The 24573-nt window shown below is 40.0% G+C and overlaps 2 protein-coding genes and 1 long non-coding RNA gene across 3 annotated transcripts; 2 read left to right on the forward strand and 1 right to left on the reverse strand.

Moving 5' to 3' along the window:
- The first annotated feature begins 11665 nt into the window (after positions 1 to 11665).
- On the forward strand, positions 11666 to 17149 carry LOC147855869 (thylakoid lumenal protein (Mog1/PsbP/DUF1795-like photosystem II reaction center PsbP family protein)). The gene is made up of 5 exons (XM_087330667.1): positions 11666 to 12136; positions 14802 to 14905; positions 15429 to 15540; positions 15718 to 15945; positions 16942 to 17149. Exons 1-5 carry the CDS (start codon positions 11722 to 11724, stop codon positions 17004 to 17006), a joined length of 924 nt encoding a protein of 307 aa, XP_087186793.1. The 5' UTR covers positions 11666 to 11721; the 3' UTR covers positions 17007 to 17149.
- LOC147855870 (uncharacterized) lies at positions 12292 to 13273 on the forward strand. Its single transcript, XR_015530839.1, has 2 exons — positions 12292 to 12427; positions 13000 to 13273. It is a non-coding gene; the product is annotated as an uncharacterized LOC147855870 (long non-coding RNA).
- A 1618-nt stretch (positions 17150 to 18767) lies between the features above and the next one.
- LOC147855871 (glucose-induced degradation-like protein) lies at positions 18768 to 24013 on the reverse strand. The gene is made up of 7 exons (XM_087330704.1): positions 23893 to 24013; positions 22002 to 22154; positions 21848 to 21921; positions 21713 to 21767; positions 20868 to 20930; positions 19221 to 19348; positions 18768 to 19140 (listed from the first exon to the last, which is right to left on the reverse strand). Exons 1-7 carry the CDS (start codon positions 23941 to 23943, stop codon positions 19062 to 19064), a joined length of 603 nt encoding a protein of 200 aa, XP_087186830.1. The 5' UTR covers positions 23944 to 24013; the 3' UTR covers positions 18768 to 19061.
- Between the last annotated feature and the right edge of the window lie 560 nt (positions 24014 to 24573).

The raw sequence follows: 24573 nt of genomic DNA on the forward strand, positions 1-24573 counted from the left end.
ATCAAAGAGTTCTTGAGACCTATCCAACATTCCACATTTCGCATACATAGTGAGTAGAGTTGTATAGAGAGAGATGTTTTTTCCCCCATCATGTCCTTCTTCAGAATCACATCATGAATCTCTGTTCCTTTATTGATGGCTCTCATGTTAGTACAGGCCTTGAAGATACAAATGTATGTGATGTCATTAGGAGAGAACCCTTCATTACGCATTTGGTCAAAGAAATCAAGGGTTTCTTCATTGCAGCCATGAACATGTGTGTATTCGATGTAAAAAATGTAAAAAGGCAGGGATATCCATCGAAGAAGGTGGTTTGTCAACTGATACACAAGAGGCACAACAACCATATGATGTGACCACACCACCTAGACGGAGACGACCAAAATTGCAAGTTAGACGGAAGGAGGTGGAGTCGTTGATTGATGTTGTCACGTTAACATCAGATTCAGATGGCGAATCACCAAATGTGGCCACTGTACAAATTGGAAGTGATAAGGCCATCTGATTGTGGATCCAAACATTAGACTTGGAGTTTGCCAAGTTTAAATTGATTAGTGGATTACAATTTGTAAATTTTAGATTGAAGTGTGGCTCAATTCAATTTGCCTGCTTGTTTTTTTGTAACAAGTACCAACTTGCATGCCGAAGGCTAGATCTCGCTGTTGACATTGCATAGTCAGATCTCCAGATGTGCAAGGAGGGAGAAATGGCATCCACATGGACCATCATGCCATTATTCACCATGTGGATGGAGTATTTGTTGCCCCATGAGGTGTTTGAAAGGTTTACGATAGTAGACCCACTTTGGGTGCAACTACAAAAGCAAATGACGAAGGTGCAAGACATCCTCGGACGTGTGGCCGAGCGTGACTTCATCTTCATTGCGATCGTAGTCTCGGGCCATTAGGTGCTATGGACAAAGTTGCTGCACAAAGTTTCTAAGCTACCAACACAATAGTCTTATGCGATCCACTAAATAATGAGGCAACTAGCACCTTGCGAAGTCTTGCAGACATCGCGATTCAGACAATATCTAGAGCACCGGAAGACAATGAGATCGTGTTGCAGGGTTGACATCATGTAATGCACATCCCAACTCAACCAAACGGTTGGGATTGTGGCTTTTATGTGATGAAGAATATACAAATGTTGGTCAAGGAGTTTATTCTTGGATGGATATCTCCAGAATTTGTAAGTCGGTTTGCAAATGGATGTCTCGTGTGGATTTTGTTGGATCTTGTTCTTATACATATTTGTTCATAGGGCACAGAGATGTGTTTCACCCAATATGACGTGGATTCCCTTCAGATTCAAGTCGCAAGTTGGGCTCGACGGGTTTTGGGATTTTGTAAATTTTGTATACGAGAGCTCTTGTCAATAAATAGATTTTGTAAAGTTAACTTTGTATGCAACAAATTTTGTAAATTTTGTATGCGGAGGATATTGTAATATTTGTATGCAATAGATTTCTCCCGTTTTAATCTTAAACTCCTCCGTCTCCATGCTATACACCGATGGCACACCATTCCGCACTCCTTGTATACGACTTATTGGTCAACCAACCCTAAACCCTTGAGGCTATGTTTACGAATGAGTTTAGTTTTGTTAACATACAATGCTTGCTTGGTATTTGAACATGGAAATAAGCTATATGTATACTACGAAGAAAGCCATTTTTAGCCTAATATTGTTGTAGAAAACACAACGAATCATAATATTTCCCACAAATCATGAATCATAATATTTGCCACAAAGAATCATTGCATAGAAGTGGAACTAGAGATTCACAAACCCTTATCTAACTTTTACACTGAATCATAGTTTTGTTGCAAAAAGACTCTCTTGAAACTGAAATTCATCGTATAAAATCTACAGTATTTTGACATGCTATTATCAGGTCGCCCAACCTATTATATTGAAGTCGACCACCCTATTTTAATGAGGCCGCCCAACCTGTTTTAATCGAGTCATCCATTGCAAAGGTCGCCCAACCTATGGCCGCCAACGACTCCAATCAACATGTTTTTGATTAAACAGTTAAATTAACGGTCATATTAATGATGACTTGAGTGTAACATGTCAATTTGTAAAGGCGGATGGATTTTTAATCAATGGCCCTTGAGTTAATCGTAGAGTTTGAATCGCTGTCAACCCTAAACCCTCGTTTTATTAATCTCGATAACACTCAATCGTATCCTATTAATCCCATTTGATTCATATTAATTATATCTTACTATTGAATTAATCACATCAAGATTGGAAAGATTGCTATGATGAATCCACATGACCCTGATTTCATCACCTCATTGTATGATTATGAGGATGGTTTTGCGTCATCATACTCTGTTGGAGACAAGGCCGTGTCGATGCGGAAGATCAAGAAGCATTCGATTAGGTTTGAATACCTGCGTATGACAGTCTCTGAGTCGTTGCACAGAGAGAGAGAGAGAGAGAGAGGCACAAAACGACTTTCTATTCCATAGAAGAAAATAATACAACCAACCTTACAAAAAGGTTACAAGGTCACTTTATATAGTGACAACCTAGGGCAACTACCCTTTATGCTAATTACACAAATGCCCCAAACTTGGGCTATACAAAGGGATAGTGTGAATATGTCCATTATACACTTGTATTCGACACTCCCCCGTAATGGGCGTATACATGGGTTATCTAAGATTACAGGTATAAGCCTAGGTTCTCGGACATATCAGTTTTTGTTCGAGTCGGCAGGGTCCGAAGGCAGAAGACCGGACTGGTCGGGTCGGAAGAGTTGAAGCCGATCATTAAGGAACTGATGTCGGTTGTCCGAAACCATCCTGTGCTGTGTCCGGCTCTAACCGGACTGGTTTGTCGTTACGCCCATCTGATGCCGAAGAGACCGAAAGCAGTCTGCCGAAAGACACTTGGTCATTCCATCTGCGACATTGTTGGTTGTGGATATTTTCTCTAGACCGATTTTCCCTGAAATGACGCAGTCCCGAACGAAGTGATATCGAACGTCGATGTGTTTGGAGGCGTTGTGGTGAACCGGATTTCTCGACAGGGCAACAGCACCTTGACTGTCGCTATAGACAACTGGAGTCGAGTCGTGGTCGACTTGCCGAAACGTGTGCGCCAGCCGGCCGAGCCACAAAGCTTCTTTTGTTGCGTCGGACACAGCTACATATTCTGCTTCGGTCGTTGAGGTCGCTGTGCACTCCTGGAGTTTCGACTTCCACGAGATTGCTCCATTGCCGAATTTGAAGCAGTATCCGGTTGTTGATTTCCGACTGTCTATACAGCCGGCGAAGTCCGAGTCGGTGTAACCGACTACGCCTGAGGTTCGGTTCGGACCGAAAAGAATGCCGTGGTCTTTTGTGCCAGCCAGATATCTGAACACATGCTTGACTGCGTTCCAATGCGATCGGCCAGGATTGTGCATAAATCTGCTAACGACTCCTACGGCATGAGAAATATCAGGCCGTGTCGCGACCATCAGGTACATAAGGGAGCCGACTGCCGGTGCATACGGTACCGACTTCATATCTTCCCCCTCCGGACCGGATGTCGGGCAGTCTCGCTGAGAGAGCCGAAGATTCATGGGGAGCGGGGTTGAAGCAGATTTGGCTGATTGCATGTTGAAGCGTTCCAAGACACGTCCAATATAGTCGGTCTGAGACAAAAAAAGATGTCGTTTATCGCGATGCCGACTAATCTTCATGCCAAGGATGTGTCGTGCCGGACCGAGGTCCTTCATGGCAAACTTCAACCGCAGTTGCCGAATGAGATCGGCAAGTTCGCCCGCGTGGCGTCCAGAAATTAGCATGTCGTCCACGTAAATGATGAGGAAGATGGGTGATCCATCTTGAGCGGTGTTGGTGAAGAGACAATGGTCCTCATCGCTTTTGGAGAAGCCGATTGATTGGATGAAGTCGTCGAACTTCTTGTACCATTGTCGCGGTGCCTGTTTGAGGCCGTATAGACTCTTCCTGAGTCGGCAGACTAGATGTTCTTGGCCAGTTGCCACGAAGCCTTTGGGCTGCTCCATATAAATTTCCTCGTCAAGATCACCATGGAGAAAGGCTGTTTTGACATCTAGCTGAATCAGCTCCAAGTTGTCGGCTGCCACTACGCCGAGTAGGAAACGAAGGGTTGTCATTTTCACCACTGGTGAAAAAATCTCGTCGAAGTCGACGCCGTATTCTTGTCGGAAGCCCTTCGCAACTAGTCTGGCCTTGTACTTTGGGGTGGTCGAATCAGACGTCTCTTTTAGTCGATAGACCCACTTGCAAGGAAGAGCACGTCGGTTCCTAGGTAATTCGACCAGATCCCAAGTCTTGTTTGCCCTAATGGAGTGCATTTCCGACTCCATCGCCAGATGCCAGGTGGCTGAATCGACAGATGTCGATGCTTCTTCGTAAGACGTCGGTTCGCCGGCGTCGGTGAAGAAAATTCCAGGAGAATACCTCTCCGGAGGTTGCGACAGTCTCTCGGATCGTCGAGGTATGATTGGACTGGTCGCGTCGGGTATCGAGGTCGGATGGTCCGAAAGCGGATTGTTCTGGTGTGCCGAGTCGGGGTTGTCCGAGTCGGTAGTGTAAGGTTCAGCTACCCGTGAAGCTGACCGTGTGTTGAGAGCGGGGCCTGCTTGAAGGGTCGGCACATCGGAAAATGTTACCCTTCGGACTTCGATCGGTTTTTCGACTGATGGATTCATAGCCGACTCGTTGAACACAACGTCCGAACTTCGAACGATTTGTCTGCGTTCGGGGTCCCAGAGTCGGTATCCCATTTCGCCGTCTGATCCATATCCAAGGAAGATGCATTTCCTGGACCGAGGTGCAAGTTTTCGGCGATCATCTTTCGGAATGAGGGCGTACGCCTCGCATCCGAAGATCCTCAGCTTGTCGTAATTCGGCTTACTGCCGATCCATAGTTCCTGAGGAATTTGAAGTCCTAGAGGTCTACTTGGCGACATATTGATTATGTGTACTGCCGTGAGTAGAGCCTCTGCCCAGAAGCCATCCGACAGTCCAGAGTGTTGGAGCATGGAAACTATCCGTTCTTGGATTGTCCGATTCATTCGTTCTGCAATCCCGTTTTGCTCCGGACTGTGTGGTGCCGTAAATTCACGTCGGATGCCGCGTTGTCGGCAGAATTTGACGAATTCTTCGGATTTGAACTCTCCCCCATTGTCTGTCCGAAAGCATTTCAGCTTTCGGTCGGTTTGATTTTCTACCATAGCGAGCCAATCGGAGAAGATCGAGAAGACACGATCTTTGGTGCGAATTGGATACGCCCACACCTTTCGAGTCGAATCGTCAATAAAACTGACGAAGTAAGAGGCACCACCAAGAGACTGATGCGGCATTGGGCCACAGACGTCCGAGTGGACTAAATCGAGGGGTCTCGTTTCTCTTGGTGCTGATGTCGGGTGTGATGCGGCCGCTTGTTTGCCATACTGGCAATGTTCGCAGAATTGATGGTCGGAGAAGGAGAGTTTAGGGATGTATCCGGCTCTAGATAGATGCGTTATGCCGGCCTTGCTGAGGTGTCCTAATCTTCTGTGCCATAGTGATGACACAGGAATATCCACCAAAAACAGGTTACCCTCTCTGAGCGTAACATGTAACGGATACAGTGAGTGTATCTTGGGTCCTCTAGCAAGCAGGAGGTTCCCCCTGTGGAGTGTCCACCCTCCCGAAGAAAAACCGGCACGAATGCCGTCTTCATCTAGTTGTCCGACGGAGATCAATGGCCTTGAGAGCTCGGGTACATGTCGGACATTGTGAAGTACAAGTGTAGAGCCACCTGCAAGGTTGAGCTCTACTGTGCCGATTCCAATGATGTCACAGTGTTGCGAGTTGCCGACTCGAACTGAGTCGGAGTGACGGATCGTATATTGCCGAAATTGGGATCGATGAGGAGTCACGTGAAATGACGCGCCCGAATCTAAGAGCCATGTGCTCGATTCTTCAGTCGTGAGTAGAACTTCTGATCCGACTGGATTTTCGATTGATAGTATATTCGGGTCGTCTGGTAGCACATTAGCTGAGAAGCTGACGTAATTGATCTCCTCATGCCGGCCACTCTTCTTGTCTGCTTTCTGAGACTTGTCGTTCTTGTTCTTGAGTGCGCGGCAGTCGGCTTTGATGTGTCCGGGTTTCTTGCAATAGTTGCAGATTCGATTGTCCCGTGACTGGCTCCGTCTTCGCTGATTGTTCGGCTGCCGTGAGGAATCTCTTCCTCGTATGTTCGATCGGTCTGTCGAACCTTGTACTACATAAGCGTCGTCTGTTGAGTCTTTGGCGAAAGACTTTCTCCGAGCTGCTTCGGTCAGGATTGCGCTCGTGACTTCGGAGTATTTAACAGCCGTGGTTGACGCGTTGCACACGGTTGTGACGAAAGTTTCCCATGATGAGGGAAGGCTGCTCATGAGTATCATTGCTCTGAGTTCATCCTCGATTGCCGTCCCCTGAGATGAGATTTGGGAGCTTATGCTTTCGTACTCATTGAGATGTGCTTGAACCGAATCGGATTCTTTCATCCGCAAGTTGTAGAGGCGCCGAATAAGAAACATCTTCGTTGCAGTGACCTTCTTTTCGTAAGTGTCCGACAGTGTTTTCCACAGTTCGAATGCTGTCGTACACGATTGCACCGTAAAGTATACCGATTCCGATAGGTGCATCCGAATCGTGGCGCGGACGATTCTGTCCAGCTTCTGCCACTCAATTGGTTTGTATCCTTCTGGAGGTTCTTCATTTTCGATGGGATCGATTTGCCCCTTGACTATGAGATAGTCCTGCATTTGCTCCTTCCAGAAGTTGAAGTTCGATCCATCGAACTTTCGTAGACTCATTTCTGATGAGCCGGATGTCGATGCCATCAAATTTGGTTTCGGTTGACGAAGCTCGGTTCGGAGTTGACTACGAACCTTGTTGGAGTGCAGCCGGTTGGCTCACCCGATATCGTTCTAGTCGGATTTGAACCCGAGTCGGTTCAGCTTCGGAACTTGCTCGAATTGACTCCGGTAGCTTGAGGGACAGAACCGACTGGTCTTCCCGAATGTTGCCGAGTCGGAGTGAGCCCGGTTCGTTTCGGATATATATGCCGAATACCGATTATTGAAACCGATTATCTAGACCGATTCTGCTTCGGTTGACTTCAGCAACGAGAGAGACGGATCCAACTGATCCTCCCGAATGTCGATCAGCCAGATGAAGCACGAATTTGGGTTGTGGTCTTGAGACCGATCTGCACCGAGTGGTTACAATGAGCGGCGAGCAGCGTTTGATGACCTCTTCGGATGCCGTTTAACCGAATGGAGCACGATCGTGTCAATGTTGCACAAGGGGATTTCACCTCGAGCGGTTACGATCACAAGGGACAGAGTACAACCTGCTGGCTTACTCCAAGCGAAGATGATCTAACGCGATGAGATGCAAACCTCGTTTTTCTTCTTCTTCTCTCTTCTTCGAATGACGCAAGAAACCGAATGCTGTGCAGGCTGAGACGACGGCCGACAGCGGGATGAAGGACCGAATACTGTGCAGGCTCTGATACCAGATGTTGGAGACAAGGCCGTGTCGATGCGGAAGATCAAGAAGCATTCGATTAGGTTTGAATACCTGCGTATGACAGTCTCTGAGTCGTTGCACAGAGAGAGAGAGAGAGAGAGAGAGGCACAAAACGACTTTCTATTCCATAGAAGAAAATAATACAACCAACCTTACAAAAAGGTTACAAGGTCACTTTATATAGTGACAACCTAGGGCAACTACCCTTTATGCTAATTACACAAATGCCCCAAACTTGGGCTATACAAAGGGATAGTGTGAATACGTCCATTATACACTTGTATTCGACATACTCCACATCATTCGACAAAGAGTTAGAGTCATCTGCATCTGATGAAGAGTTAGAATTGTCTTCATCCAAATGGGAGGAGGAAGAGGTCTATCCTTTCATGTACCGTTCGGCCAAGTATTTTGCATTCACAAGATGTACGTATGATTTGATGCTTAAAGATTTATTGGGTCAAGTTAAGGTAACATTTGAAACATTAAGCATGGTTGCAAAGGGCCCCTCTCAATCTTCATGCATGGAGGTGCATGAAGAGTCGTCTCATGCTTGGAAATGAGGGAGCAATCTAGCTTAAGGCATCGCCTAATCTTCAAATTACTTACATAGAGAATTGGAGGGAGGTAGTATTGGTGTCACATGGTGGCGCATCACATCACCCATTGACGGGTACTTTGAAAGAGTTAAAGAGACATTGGGCCCATGATCTTCGTGACCATGGGATCCCTAGTGCGTATGTGAGAGCACTGGGTGATCGATGTGATTGTCAAGATGTGATTGACGGGTACTTTGAAAGAGTTAAAGAGACATTGGGCCCATGATCTTCGTGACCATGGGATCCCTAGAGCGTATGTGAGAGCACTGGGTGATCGATGTGATTGTCAAGTTGTGTCGAAGTCAACTCCTGTCGACATGGGGGGACAAGTGTCATGAAATATAAGAAGTCTAGACCCATAGAGATGATCGAGATAGAGTCCCTTAAGGTAGATGATACAGTCGCAGATGTTCAATCAAAGTATCATACACGCTTCCGTAGAGGGGTGCAAATATGATTAGTAATAATTGTCATCGTGCTGGTGCGCCTGGACGGCAATATTCGTGCACTCGACATCGAAAGTCTTCATCTCGATGTGGGTGTACTTTCATGTGGATGTTCGAAGGAATGGCAGGGTTGACCATGGGACCATGACCATTTCAATATATGGACCGCATAGTGGTCATATACCGGGAAGTAGACCAGATGTGTACGAATTTCCGGCACACCCAAATGTCATAAGTTGTTGCAAAGATGACCTTTTTGATGTTGGATGTGCAAGGCATGTGGCACGGATGAGCATGTGTAAGGAAAAATATCATAAGTCCAAGGCTAGTCTATTAGACCTTGTTAGTTATAGGTTCTTTATGATACCAAAGGAGGTCCATAACATGACAAATAGGTTAAAAATTGGGAGTGCCATGTCAGAGGTTGATTGGTCTTTGATGATGCAAGATGCCTATGCACTTCGAGATCTTGGGAAGGTGGCTCATGTCCAGCCTTACTTGCCTGGTGAATATGGATCTCTAGCAAGGCAACCATTTATCTAAGTGATTCAAGATCGATGGATGTTAGAAATGTGTGAGCGATTGCCAATAAACAACTCATGGGCAATCGATTCCACATTTAAAACAAACCAATTTGGGTTGTCATTATATGCAGTTGTGCCCCCAAACGCCATGGGAATTGGTATCCATTATGGTACATGATATGTAGTTCTGACAAGAGATCAAACCATGAGCAAGTTGCATTAGAAACTTGCTTGAGAGTCATATTTGCAAGGATGCCGAATGTGAGGCCAAATGCAGTAGTCATCGATAAAAGTTGGATGTCATATAATGCCATAAGTAATGTGGTTGCAACAGACCGTCAATGTTGGACTGTTGCAAATGGGCAAAGGTCGCAAACACATTGTCGACTTTTGTTGTGTCAGTTCCACGCCAAAAAAGCATGGATGGACCACTTGTTGCCAAAGGTAAGTGCAAATGAGAGAAATCATCTTTATCACCGGTTGTGCAAACTTTTGCAATGCATTACTAAATCCACATTAGTGCCCAATGTGAGAACTTAAAGGTAGAATATGCTAACAAGCCAGGTGTTTGGCAATATATAGAAGGAGGATGGTGTGGCTTGACATGTGTGTGGAGGAAATTGAGTTTGGTAGAATGTTCAACTACGGACATGTTGACACCACTAATATTGGTAGTTTATCAAATATACTGCCTTGGACGAAGAATAAACCGATCAATTACCAATCTTCTGCATGTTGTAAATGGGGATTGTGAAAAATCACTTGTGTTGGAGGGACCGGACTCATTGAATGGTATAAGCGACGACAAGAAATATGTGAGAATGGTATATTTTCACCCCTTGCAAATTGTAGGGATCAAAGGTCAAGACTTAAAGAGGCTGAGGGGATACTTGAAAGGTATGAAACTAATATTGCAACAATGCATATTGTGGACGAGGCTCGATATTGGTTTAAAATTTTGAGCTTGACAACTCCCACTATATGGAATAATGTATCACTCCAGTGCTCATATTGTGATTGTCAAGACCTTGCGAGTAAATGTAAGCATATACTTGGCATTCAGATGATTATTGAGAGGCACATGCCACATCTATGTGGGTTGTTACCTTTTATAGATCACGCGACCCATATGCGCAGTGACCATTTCACATAAAAAGAAGTGGAGACTGAGGTAGAAGTAGTCGAGGAGACAATCCCTATAGCATCAAATATGGAGGAAAGGGAGTCAAAATTACAAACGGTTGAGGCAATTATTCAATGTCTCAGGCAAGGGTTATGAACCCTCACCCGTGCAACAGTTTTGCATGTATGGAGTCCATTGAAGAAATGACCCAGACTGAATGGTATTGCGTTGTTGCACCAAAACCAACCGATAAAGAAGATGGTGGATCCACAAGGCAGTCGCAAGCAATTGGTGCGAAGAGAAGAGCATCAATTGACATTTCACAAGATCTTATTGGCAGCTACCCAAACACTTCCAAAACACACATCGGAAAAATGCAAAGAGGTGCAAGTCGAGCTAGGAGGCGATTGCCAATATGTGCGATAGAGAAGATTCGATGCTTGCATTGTGATGCCTTGACCTTTAGATCAGGGGACTCGAACGCTGATTGTTGCAAGAATTATGGTTGCATTTTGCCAACATCCCCAGATGAGCCATAAACATGGCTTTAGTGGTTGTTTAGGAACTTTAGTTAAGGATATTTAGTTTAGAGTCTACACAATTTTGATTGGCCGTTCAAAGCATTTTGTTTCAGGACAAATGCATTTAGGTTTATGAAACGAGTATGTTTTAAGTTGATTTATGTTGTAAGTTGTAAGTTTTATGTTTAAAGTTTATTTATTTATTTCAGGTCTAAGTTTGTATATTTCTTGAAGTTAAGTTTTATGTTTGGCAATGATTACTTGTTGTTAAGACTATGTTTTAAGTATGATAAAGTTCGTCAAATGGGAAGTTTCAATGTTTTAGTTTTTGGCTATTGTATTTGTTATCTTAAGTTTTAAGTTTCAAGTTCTGAGTGAATTGAAGATTTTGGTGGAAATGATATATTTGGTTGGGCGACTTGCAACAATCAAGTTGGGCAACCTACAACGGTTGGGCGACCTCTAACAACTATTGTTTTCGCGGGTTTTCTCTTATCCATATCAAATGGTGCAGATTGCATGCGCCATCAGTTGAACGACCTGCACCGCCTGTGGTCATGATTCCCTCGCCGACCCCTATTTATGATTTGGTAGCATTTAGTTGCTTTCCGCATAGCTTGTTGGACTTCCCATTCAGATTGCTTACCTTTGCTTCGGGTGGTCACTTGATAGACACAAGCCTATGCAATGCAATGCGATACATTTGTATGAGATTGTGGTGAGAAGAAGCGTGGGCGTGGAGATAAAAAGTATGTTAATGTAATGCATTATGTACGTGTGGCGGTCCATAAATGGAAATAAGAGAAAAATAGGCGAGTTAAGAAAATAAATTATACAAATATCATCCATCGTACATAATACATATACATATTTGTTTCTTCATCTTCAGCTCCAGCTTTGCTTCCATCATCATCTCTTCGATCGATCGATCGATCGATCATATCCAGAGATGATCGATCAGGTGCTGCCTTCTCCTTCTGTAGATATTCTATGCTCTCTATATGATTTCCCCTCCGCATCTCTATTCCATGTCAACAATAATGCGAAGAAGAAGAGCTCCCCCTCCTTCCCTCAGTTTCATACCGTGAACTGTTCTCAGCAGATTAGCGCTTACAGGAGGAAATTAGGGTTTCGTGCACAGGCTAAAGTATCAGAATTAGTTACTTCATCATCTCTGCCATGTTCCGTTTCTTCTTCTTCTTCTTCTTCTTCTTCTTCGAATTTGACTGTTGATAGCAGTAGGAGAACTGTGCTCCTTGCTGGTCTTTTGAGCTGTGTGGTGTCTCATTGTGGGAGTGCGATGGCTGTGAAACAGATCCTTCTTCCAGGAAGAGTTCCCGGACTCTCTCCACCTGATGAAAATGGTAACACCTTTGCTTTTGAGTTGCACTCTTTTGTAGTCTATGATTTGAATCTTTACCAGATTGATCGCTCGTGGAAATGTTTCTTTTTCCTGTTTTCTCTTTATGTTGAATCTATACTCGTTTTCAAGATCGCTTTTGCAAGCTTCGTGAAAATTGTAAGCTTCGTTTTCAAGATCGCTTTTGTTTTCTTTGTATGTTGAATCTCGATCAGGTAAACCTAGCATTTGCAAGAAGCCTTATTATGGTTGATGGCCCTGAAAATACTAAGCATACACATCAAGAAACTTTGTTGTCTTGGTCAAACATTTGTACGTCTTTTGAATGAATCTCGACAAGATGAATCAAAATATAGTAAGTTTATAGTTCAAGAAACTTTTAATGTCCGTTTTGAGTCTGTATCAGATACAATTGGTTAGTGTACACTTCAAAAAGAACGTTCTTCTTTCTTATGTTGAATTGGCGGTCCTTCTTGAGATTTAAAGGGCAATCCAACATTTCAAAAACCTTGGTTGTCTCCATGTTGAAAAGCCAAGGAATTTCCTTATATTCATCAATAACTTCTCACATCTAGTAAGCTGAATATATCAAGACATTGTCGAGTCTCCACCTGATGACAGTGGTTGGTGTGTTTGTTCAAATTTTTTTGTTGTCTGTAGGTAGAGTGGAAATGGTAAGCTGGAATTTGAGACTGGCCTTTTGACTGTGGTCAGCAGAGGGATTGATTGAGAAATTAATGCAGCAGTTGAGTTGGCCATTAGTACAAGCAATTTGATGTATTGAAACAGAGGGAGTGATCCAGATATTAATGCAGCAGTTGAGTTAGCCATTAGTACAAGCCATTGAATGTATTGACGCAGGGGGAGTGATTGAGAAGTTAATGCAGCACTTACAGTAGCCATTAGTACAAGCAATTCAACGTATTGAAAAAACCTTAGTTTTGAGAACTGAGATTACTTTTCACTTCAAGCCATTGACTTGTACTTGCAACTGTTTGCTGCCTAGGAATGCATTAGCTTGCTAGTCCAGTTATATCCCTTAGTTGTAATCGAGCTTCAACACTCAGCTTAGTACATGATCTCTGTCTCCTCAATTATGTATATTTGTTTCTGTGCAAGCTCTATTTTCTATGCAAAGTTAGTAATATAAGATTTGTCGTTTCCTGACTGGTAAAAGTTTTTATACATGGAAGAAAATATGCCATCTTCATAAGCGATCAACCACTGTAAGAATACATCATAACCTTTGGAAGATGGGATATCTGTGATGAAATCCACGGAAATGGATTTCCATGGACCAACTAGAATGAACAAATCATATAGTCGATGTTCAGGAATCTTTGATCGACAACTTACATCACAAGTAGAAACATAGTCAGTCCATGACAAATGACGAACCTTAGGCCACAAGTAGTTTCGAGTAACTAGATCCAATGTTTTCACAACTCCGAAATGTCTCTTGTAGACCATCTGTTAGAGATGCTAATATATCATTCCGTTATTCTTATCTGTCTGAAAACTAACCTCTATGTGAACATAAGATCCCATAATGAGGATAATACATTTTCATCCATGAAAATGGTTTAATGTCCACCCCAAGAGAACACCATAATGGTTACAATAGAAAAGTCAGACATGTGTTCTATTGGTATGTATTTTGTCAAGAACATGCTTGCAATGTGAACTGTTATCGAGCTTGACTGCATGATACAGAAGTGTATTTAACATGTTTTTTCAACCAAATTTTTTGTGATGTGTATGCTTCATTTAGACCTAAGCTATTCGTGGTTTTTCCTTACATGTAGTTCCATGGCTTTTCAAAGAGGTAATTTCTATCTAAAAGCCAACTAACCCTTCATTAATTGCTTTTTAATGTCTTCACTAATGTCTTCTTAATCCAGTTATCATATTCAATGTTTTCTTAATCCAGTTATCATATTCAATGTTTTCTTAATCCAGTTATCATATTCAATATGGCTTTTCAAAGAGGTAATTTCTATCTAAAAGCCAACTAACCCTTCATTAATTGCTTTTTAATGTCTTCACTAATGTCTTCTTAATCCAGTTATCATATTCAATGTTTTCTTAATCCAGTTATCATATTCAATGTTTTCTTAATCCAGTTATCATATTCAATCTCTTCTTAATCCAGTTATCATATTCAATCTCGTCTTAATCCAGTTATCATATTCAATCTCTTCTTAATCCAGTTATCATATTCAATCTCTTCTTAATCCAGTTATCATATTCAATCTCTTCTTAATCCAGTCATTATATTCAATCTCTTCTTAATCCAGTCATCGTATCCAACCCCGTCATTAATTCCTTCTTAATCTAGTTATCTTATCTGACCCTTCTGCAGTGTCTTCTTAATCGAGTTATCATATCCTACCCTTTATTTATTCCCCTTTTACATATTATTAGCACAAACGAAGCTAAACATGGCATTATCATATACCTTATTCATTCTGTCTGAGTAAATAATAAGTGCATGCATTATCTAATCTTTTATTTCTCAGAATGTGGGTATAAATGAGTGCTCTAGCTGGTACCCTTTATAATTTAAAGGAAACATAAATCTACATTCCGGTAATGCTGTATGGTTTTACATTTTTTAATTGATTGATTTCACACTTGTATGGTGATTGTATGTTTGTTTAATTTCTTAGGTCTTAGGACATATCGTAGACCAGAGGGTAAATCAGGTGGCCATGGAGTGGGCTGGAGTCCAATCATTCCATATTCCTTTAAAGTTCCTGATGATTGGGAGGAGGTGAGCCATGCATACACATTATTTGGTGACACAGTATGGTAATGAATGATGTTTTTCTGCCCTACATGGTTAATTTTTTGTGGCCTTTGTGCTGAATTGAATAAATAAAATCGCATTTAATTTGAAGAATCTGTACATGAACAGTGTTACTTAAAGATCGCACATATGAACCAGGCAGGACTGAAACGGATAGAAATTCCCATTTGTGACTGAAGTTATGTTAGTGAAATTCAGTATCTAAAATGAATTTATACGTTTAGAAATAAACTTGTACAGGTTTGATTTACATACTTGATGTATACAATATTATTGTGATGGCACTGCCACAGAATACTTTTTCTGTTTCAATCGGTTTATGGCCTGCAGAGATTTTATTGGATTTGTAAACAACTATTCTCTCTAAATTTTTGTGCATGCAACATCAAATTCTGAAAACTGTTTCTAAATGATAAATAAGAGAGCTATTTCTAAACAGACACTCACTTGCATACAAATTTCCGTTGACATATCATTAAAATTGTAGGTTCCAGTATCAATTGCTGATCTTGGCGGGACGGAAATTGATTTAAGATTTTCAAATCAGAAGGAAGGGAACTTGAGTGTTGTTGTGGCACCTGTTTTGAGATTTTCAAGTGGTAGATTCTCATTGATAACATGATTTCTGATAGATGAAGTAGATAAAAAATGTGGAGTGTCATTGTTCATATTGAATGTGATTATTCCATTCAAGGAGACAAGCTATAGCAAGCAAAAGGTATCATTTCGATTTTGAAAATTCTCCCAATTATTTTGACTGTAGTTCTTTGATGTAGATCTGGGAGATGATGCAACAATCGAGAAGGTTGGACCACCAGAGAAAGTCATAGATGCATTTGGCCCAGAACTTGTTGGTCAAAATGTAGAAGGCCAGGTTACGGATATGAAAGTTGTTGAATATGACGGGAGGACATATTACTTTTATGAATTAAAAGTGCCACATGTTCTTATTACCGCGACTGCTGCAGGAAGTAGGCTTTATTTGATGACTGTCAGTGGCAATGGTATGTCATTTCCTTTTCTTTTAAACCTTTTGTGGTCAGGATTTCACAATTTTAAAAGGGTCGGTTGCGTCCATGTTTTTTACTTTGGTCATGTTCTTATACATCTGTGATAGCATCAAGCATGTAGTTTCTTTGACTCCAAGGATGCATCGTACGAAAAGTTTATGCACCTTTTCAGTGATTCAATCTGAGAGGACATAGTAGATTTCTCCCCAAGACACCATACCATAGAGTAAGAAGTGGATCACAACACATCGAAGTGGCTGAGCTTAGTTTGTCATCTAAATTTGGCTTGTAATTTTGTCACTGTAATAGATGGTGTCCACCCCAGTAACCTTCATAACATAGAATAAGAATTGAATCACCAACCTCATTGAGGTGGCTGAGCTTACTTGGCCATCTAATGTTGGCTAGTGATTTTGTGATTGGAATATATGCCCTGGTTGTTGGCGGTAGTTTACACAATAGCATCAAAGTCGAATTGAGAGAACCCAGGTCCAATCCTAGGCATGGACTAGGCCCTGTCTCATAGATTGCAATTGGTCTCCCGTGGACTTAAAAAATTATCTATCAAAATATCTATCTATCCTCGTACTTGAGTTAATATACTATGACTGCATCTTCGTGTTTGAAGCTTGGGCAAATAATGATCCTTGGCCGTGTTCCATCTCTCTCTGAGGTACCAAAAATAGCTTATGGTTGGCACTTGGCAGATGATTTTTTATCAAAGCATGATGCGTCACTTATATTCCAAAATTACTTGGTACATCTTTGGATGTCAGTTGCCTTTCCAATGACCTTATTTACATTGATGGTCTCTTTGTCCATTTAGGAGACGTGTTTGTGAAGCCTATGCACCTGTGAATCATGTGCAAATGTTGAATTCTCTTATATATTGGCATCAGAACATTTTTAATCCCGAATTGCAATTTATAATAGTTACAAGAGTGACAATACTTTCTGTATTGAAATCTTGTTTATAAAACATTTTTGCAGCCAGACAATGGAAGAAATATGGGCCAGAATTGAAAGAAATAGCGGGATCCTTTCGGGTAGGCTGACCTGGCTATGTAAGCTGTATTTTTCTTATTGTTGCGTTACAATGGAAGAAATATGGGCCAGAAGTGGAGTTCCTTGCCTTTCAATGTATTATATCTGAAATTAAGAGGTTTTGTTTTATTTATAAAAGAAATTATACGAGTTATGCATTTTATCTTCTGCAATTTGTAAGGCCAGTTCATTCATCCATCAATTAATTTCTGATGCTCCAAAAAAGATGGCAATCATCTCAGAAATAAAGTTCTTATAATTTAGCATGGACATGTTCTCCGCTAATCATCACAGATTGGAACAGCAATAGATCTGCATTGGCAATGTTTAGAAAGGCTTTTTAAGAAAAACTAATTGCCCATCGCACAATTCTTAGTGTTGGCACCAAATCAATCACAACCATTGCTTAGTTGATAGTCATCCATCAAAATACTTGAATTAGTATAAACTATTCATTTGATGAAATTGCCAATTGTCCATGTATAATATATGGTCACTCATGACGAGCTTGAAGACTTTAAATTAAGGTTGGTACTATATGGGTTTCCAAAGGGGTCAATCCTTTAAATTAAGGTTGGTATGGACCAAAGAACAAGAGATGAGATTTTATGTTTCAGATATGGGTCAAAGAGATTTTTGGTTACGGTGTCTTGATGACAGAATATTGCCTTTAATGTTCATCAATTACACCTGGATGTGTTTTGGCTTATCAAAGACGTGGCTTCATGATGTTAACGAACTTTATCCCTATCCACGTAAATGCATTACATTAAGAAAATACTTTGAATTATCTCATATATCTATTTCTCAAAAGCAAAAATTCATAGAGCAACATTTTTTATTGATCATTGACAATAAGACAACAATGGAAAAATCTGTAAGAATCTTCATAACTTTGATCAGTGAAAATGAAACCTTCTATTAGGTTACTCATGGTTCTCTTTTCAAAGGCATTCCTCTACTCTCCCATAAACATAGATTTTGACCAATCTCTCTTCTGTAACCCTTGCAAGCATACAAAGATGAGAATTGGTGTTCTACAGAAGCATTTACTTTTGTGTCATATGGAACAATTCGAGTTTGCCCAAATGTCAAACTCTAATCTAAAAGGCATAGGATCTTGACTTGTTACAATTTTGACTATATCTCCTCCATTTGGATCATTTTTTTACCCCGATGGTTAAATAGGTATTTTTTTATGGGTAATTTTTTGTATTTGGGTGCAGGGGGAATGTATGCGTCCAAAATCATTGCTATAACTCTTCAATTGCTTCTTTTTCATGCTCTTCACCAACATCCAATCAATGACAGGCAGATTGATTGGGCACACTCGGACAGACTTCGCAAGTGATACATTAGTCGAATTCAAAGTGAATATGACCGCAAAAACGTTTGGGTTCACATTCATGTCATTTGGAACAGTCCAAGTTTGCCCAAATGTTTTATGCCAAAATTTTTGAGTATATTTGCTAGATTCTAAATGCAATGAGCACAAGGTAATCATAGAGTACGCCATCTAAATATTGGGGCCAATACAACCTCAGCACACATACAATAGTGATGCTTTACAAAGGTAGGCTTGCCTTGCACAGTAAGGATAGAATAAAACTCAACCTTTCTCTAATTTCAATTGCCAAAATGAATGGCAACATTAGCTTCCCCATTGAGAAACTTAAGGAAAAACAGAACATTTATGGCGTATTTGCTAACATGATTACTATTTCACACACTGACAATTTTGGTATAACTCATGGCACCACCTAATTCTACTAATGTTTAGTGAAAACTTTATTACCATCGGAAATACCTTTTGCTATAATAATAAATAGATTTTACAGATCACAAAATCTTCTCTCCTCATCATCGTGTGCAAATAAAAAATAATTAAAGCATACTTCTGTTAGGATTAGAAGAGATTATAATGGCACCATCCAAATCTCCGCCAATCAAACCTTGCATTATATACAGCCAATCTTGAATCTCGACCTGTGAATCTCACTTTTGATGACTTATTTCAGCTCTAGCTTTTGGCAGGGGCTGAAATGTAAGGTAATCCCACTCATAAATCATGCAAACTGGTATGAAGCAAAGCAATAGCCACTTTGCCCCTCCATAAGGGCCTTTAGCTCTAGCTTTTGAAAGGGACTGCAAAGTAACCAAATTTGTTAATGTCGCCAAGAACAATATCATCAATAGAAGACTGATATATTTTATGGAGGCCATACGTGCTGTTTGGATCGTAGTAGAATCCATCAACAGAGCCATCACTTCGAGAAAAACATACGTAGTAAAATCCAGCAATTGTCAATCCACATTCAGCACCAACATTCACAAAGAACTTCTCCTTCCACCTCTGGAAAAACATTAAAGGATAATAAATGTGCTCAAGTTTATCTGCATTAAAGCTTTCCCTACAATCTTTATGAACTGTTTCTCTTCCAAAAAGGAGCCACAATATCATCTCTCTCAGCTGATGGGGGTATTTCTTTTGACTTTGTGATGCATAATATATGTCCATAACCAATAAATGAGCCATAAATCATTGTGTAGGTGTAGGTGTTGGAATCCATTGAACTGTTAAGTCATCTCCTGAGATGCTTTGGGAGGTCCCTAGACACCTAAGAGTGAAACCCAGCTTAACTACACATGCCTTTGTGGCCAGCAGCCATATTTGTTCATGAATGTGGAGAGCTTTCTGTCCTGTCCAGTTCAAAATAATTGGCTCCACATATCATGATAGTCGACAGTTGTACATGAAATATCAAAATTCCCCGAGTACTAATACTAAAGAGGATGAGAATCCACAGTGAGGTCACAGCTAAAGAGGATATTTATCAACCTCCAAAGTTCATTCCCATCTAAAAGCTTGCTTTGTATTTTCCAAGGAACTGTCAATCTGTGACTTGCCACCGGTAAAAAATCTCTCCAAAATGTCAATTCCTTCACCTGAACTCTCAGCAGTTGTCAGCCTGTCATAGGTTTTGGAGCCCATTTTCAAGGGTACCATTCATGGTGTGTGTCAGATATGCGGAAACCTAGAGAATGCCAAGGTGTGTAATGAATGAAAAAACTGCAAAGTGATATAAACATGATATGAAAATATATACGTGTGCTGACTCATTTGTGAAATGTATGTATGCATGTGGAAGGTCGATTGAGCATTGTGTTCAATCACTAGGATCTGAAAACATCAAAGATACTAAAGGTGTCCCTTGCCCATGAGATAATCAGCCCAATTTGCTCATGCATGGAGAATATCGTTCATTTCTATTGATGATGACATCCTGCTATCTTCATCCCCTTATAGATAACAGGATGATGACTAAATAGTAAACTCTTATGAACAAGTGCCTAACATAATTCATAAATCCCTCTTGTATCCCCTTATATCCGACATTCATGCTCTTCTTCTGCAATATTCATAACAACAGGTTTCTCCATATCATTAATCCTGGCAGTATCTCCTACGTAGAATAATAATGGGTCTCATGTGAGTTTGTTGTATCTTTTGATACATATCTATATGGTCTCCACATCTTTGCTCACAACTGTGAGCATCTCCAGCACCCATATACTACACCCATTGATTCCCATAAGCATCCTATAGCCTTCCTGGGTCATACTGCTTGTGTCTCCTACACACAAGTGTCTACATGTCCCTATGATCAACCTTTACCTCATCACATCCTCATCTCCACATTCTCAATGTTTATGCATCATAGCATCTAGCCTTCTCGGCTTGTGTCACATGTATCTCATAGGCACTCAACCATTTACACATCAATGTGCACACAATTTATAGCTTACAAGGAATCCATTTATTTATTTTCTCCCTCAAAGGATATCATCATCAGATGAACTTTTAAGTTTACCATGAAGAAATAAGGGTAATTTGCCAAATCCAGGGAGCGTCCCCCATCTTTTTGCACATCTACCTGTACACATATCACACTTTTCTCAGTTTGTAATACATCACTTAAAATATATAAAATGGGAATTGAAATAATTCAACTTAGAAGTTAAGAAAATAAATTTATTTATCAAGTTGGAATCAATGATAACACCCCTTTCAAATACTGAACATGAACTCCCAGCCTTATACTAAACTCTATGATCTTTGCTTTTTAGCAATATATTAGCATAACATGGACATTTGCATAGGCAAAACACAAATCTTTGGAAGTATATAGTTCTTATTCTTCAGTATTTCTCACATCTGCCTTGAGCATTGTACATCTTTAATATAATATTCAATTTCTCATATGTTGTATATTTACGGAGGTTGTACAGCTTCCTAGGGGCTCAAATCTTAAAAACCAAAATTTGCAATGCCTACATGATGGAACTAGGTATCATTGGCATATAGCCAGCTCCTTGCCCATTCAAATATTAGGTCAGCCAATTAAAGAAGAAACCGTGGTTATTGATTGTTCTACTGAAATTTCTAAGAAAATAAGGTTTTTCAATACAATTGTTTCACAATTTATGCCTTCTAATGTATGATGCATGTATGAATGGCAAAATTGCACATTTATCATTAGAATGAACACATTCTTTCTTTTAAACATACTTATTATTTATTGTAACAAGTTCATGAGAATACTCATTTATCGTTAGAATGAACACATTCTTTCATTTAGAAATACTTGTATTTATAGTAAGTTTCGCAGCAATTGCCCCATTAGCAGGATAGAGAACTGAAAATGAACTTACTGACCCGAAGAGGTTCGAATGCAGGAAATTTTGACCAATGCTGCACATCAGTTTCTTGACTACAAGAAGTATCGTGTTTTAGAGTTTCTTCTCTCTAATGTGTCACTATTGGAAATACAAGAAAGTAATTTTAACTTACTTTGCTTCCCATTGTCCAGTATAAAATGTAAAGTTCCTATTGTCAACTATTTCCCCCTCCCAAAAAGTAACCACCTGCAAAGATAAGATATTCCATAACTGATCCTAGCAAACCAATAAACAAACAACACTCACATTAGGAAAGCAATACATACAGGAATTTCTGCAGAAGGGACATTCAAAGCTTCCATACTACCACAAAGATATCCTCGCTGGATATCACAACCTTGAAGGCGCACCTTAACTTTCCAAGCTTCATCCTTTCGAGAATTTCCTGAATTTGAGACATTTTGTGTTCCTGTGAAGGCCTGTAGATTGAAGTTGTTAGATCTACAAAGGATTGAATATTAAGAAAAACATTATGATGAGTTTTAACATAGTGATATACTAAGAATGACTAGATCAAGAGGGGAGAATGCGATTAGATGGAATAAAAACTTGTGATAACTTGCATTGTGGCTAGGCTTTCGGCTATTAGATGATGTCTTCATAGAACAATTATCATTGGACCTGTATTACAGAAATGAAATGGAAGCATGATAATAGCCACAATTATTGTGATGCATGATATTTCACTGAACTGTTCACAATTTGATGGTGAATCCTAAATTTGTTTTAAGTTGGAACAGCCAGAGGGCATATTGGTAGGTAGTGTGGGGGAGATTTTTCTTTATTAGTTGGTCCATTTTCGTTTCATTGATGAGATCATAAGAAATTAAGACAAAATACAATTAATTTCATAGAAAATCAGCTCAGATTTTGACAATTTTATAAATATTTCCAACCTAGTTAAAAATAGAATTGCCATTCATCCCAACCACTGCAGAATGAATCTAACGCTTTTGATAAAAAGAAGACTAACTCAACTAAAAACGTCAATGAGTGCTGCTTTAACTTTCTGGGAAAATGGATGCCTCTTCTTTCCTCTCATGTCTTTCAATGTCGATCTATGATAGCAAATCATCAGAAAAGAACCAAAAAATCTTTTGAAAACATTCTATTAAAAGAACCAAAAGATTTGAATGGGGATTCTTCCAATTTCCTTTCAGGTAATTTTCCATCATTAAAATGGTGAAAGAGAAACCACTTCAATTTCTATTGCATGTTTGAAAAATGATCAATGAGATAATTCTTTAGCTTCTACAAAAGGGGAGCTATCTTTCCCCCCCTTCCATCCTAACTCTGAAGTTCTCTATAACGCCATCAAATTCTATAAAAATGGAAAATTTTCTTCTTTTTCCCATTCTTTATCATGGGACTATCCACAACGCTTTCAAATTCTATAAAACGAAAATTTCTTCTTTCCCACACTTGCACCTTTAGATGCGTTCTTTGATATCTTATCATCTGACAAAAAAAGTGTCATGCATGCAGATTTCTTAATCTGTTGCTTTGTGATCTAGCTGATGTCCATCATAAATAGAAGAAAAAGAACATTAGAGAGCTCAACTTTCTAAATTTCAGAGTGGTAAATGGCTTGAAGTTGTAACCTTAGTAAAATTACGGTTGCCATTAATATTTCCCATCTGCTGCAAAGTGAGTAAATACAGATACAACAATGACTTGAAGTACTAGACCTTAGTTCGCAAAAATTAAGGTTGCCTACCATTGGATAGCCTTAGTAAACATAACGGTGTTCAACTTTTGCATCGTTTTTGCTTTTTTGCACCTTGTTATGAGGTATTGAGGGTCTCTATTAAGCTTAACAGACAAACAATTGAGATACAGGTGGATTTCTGCCTTTCTTTCTCTCCAAAGATTCCCTCTAAATATTTATCAAATGAGACCACATAATACAGTGATAAGCACGTGTAACTCTCCCTCCCTCTGTCCCTCTCACATACACATGAATGCACATCTAACCAATCTTCTTATTAAACAAAACAGGAATCTTATCTAACTTAGGGAAATTCCTTCCTTTTACAATTTTCTACAGAATTTTTGGTCGTGATTGTAGCTAGAAAACTTTAGCTTCCATAGATCTGTCTACTACTGCTAAAGCATAATAGCTTGTCGAAGAGGAAATGCAAAGAAGAAGAAGAAAACCTGTCCGACTGTGAGGAAGGTGCAGGGAGGAGGAAGCGCCTGGCCGGGCATCTTCTTTTAAGACTTCGTCGTCAACGTCTGCGGTAATGTCATCTGAAGAAGAAGAAGAAGAAGAAGAATGCACATACACATGTATACATAAATACTATATATGTATACATATATCATATGTATGTATGTATGCATGTACGTATGTATGTATGTATATATAATATATGTGTATATGTATATATACATATACGTATACATAAAAAGACATGTAGGTCCTAACTAGCCTCTCCCACCCCTCGCTTGGTTTTCATTCCCCATCATAAGAAGTGAACACCTTGCTTGTATCGTAGAAGAAATTGCCGCAAACATGAATGTTCGAATGGGAAGCTCCCTTCCAACTGAAAAACTTGATAAGGAGTAACTTCGCTTCTTGGAAGTAAAAAATGTCATCATTCCTTATTAGGGTTAAATAAACAAAAATTTGGAGAATAGTTAGAAGCAATTAGGGTTTAGTATAAAGTTTTGGTAGTTCTACAATAATATCATAACAACAATTTTACACATTTTATGAAAGTGTTGAAAGTCCCATATATATTAAAAAATGATCATTGGTGATCTAATAATATTCAAAGTTTTTGTTGCGTTCCTTGATGTGATGTTCTGGTGTGCAACACTTATCTCTTTTTGTAT

This window comes from Azolla caroliniana, unplaced genomic scaffold, assembly GCF_043228905.1.
Source record: "Azolla caroliniana isolate FFs.n. ecotype wild unplaced genomic scaffold, voAzoCaro1.0.p SCAF_14, whole genome shotgun sequence".
NCBI lineage: Eukaryota > Viridiplantae > Streptophyta > Polypodiopsida > Salviniales > Salviniaceae > Azolla > Azolla caroliniana.

What these genes read in the sequence shown, in the direction of transcription:
- LOC147855869 (XM_087330667.1), top strand. Translation starts at nt 11,722, where the DNA reads ATGATCGATCAGGTGCTGCCTTCTCCTTCTGTAGATATTCTATGCTCT. An exon ending in CTCTCCACCTGATGAAAATG is followed by an intron (nt 12,137 to 14,801) that starts GTAACACCTTTG and finishes TTAATTTCTTAG; the next exon opens with GTCTTAGGACATATCGTAGA. An exon ending in GATGACTGTCAGTGGCAATG is followed by an intron (nt 15,946 to 16,941) that starts GTATGTCATTTC and finishes ACATTTTTGCAG; the next exon opens with CCAGACAATGGAAGAAATAT.
- LOC147855871 (XM_087330704.1), bottom strand. Translation starts at nt 23,943, where the DNA reads ATGCCCGGCCAGGCGCTTCCTCCTCCCTGCACCTTCCTCACAGTCGGA. An exon ending in CCTTCCTCACAGTCGGACAG is followed by an intron (nt 22,155 to 23,892) that starts GTTTTCTTCTTC and finishes TTCAATCTACAG; the next exon opens with GCCTTCACAGGAACACAAAA. An exon ending in TCCCTTCTGCAGAAATTCCT is followed by an intron (nt 21,922 to 22,001) that starts GTATGTATTGCT and finishes TTATCTTTGCAG; the next exon opens with GTGGTTACTTTTTGGGAGGG.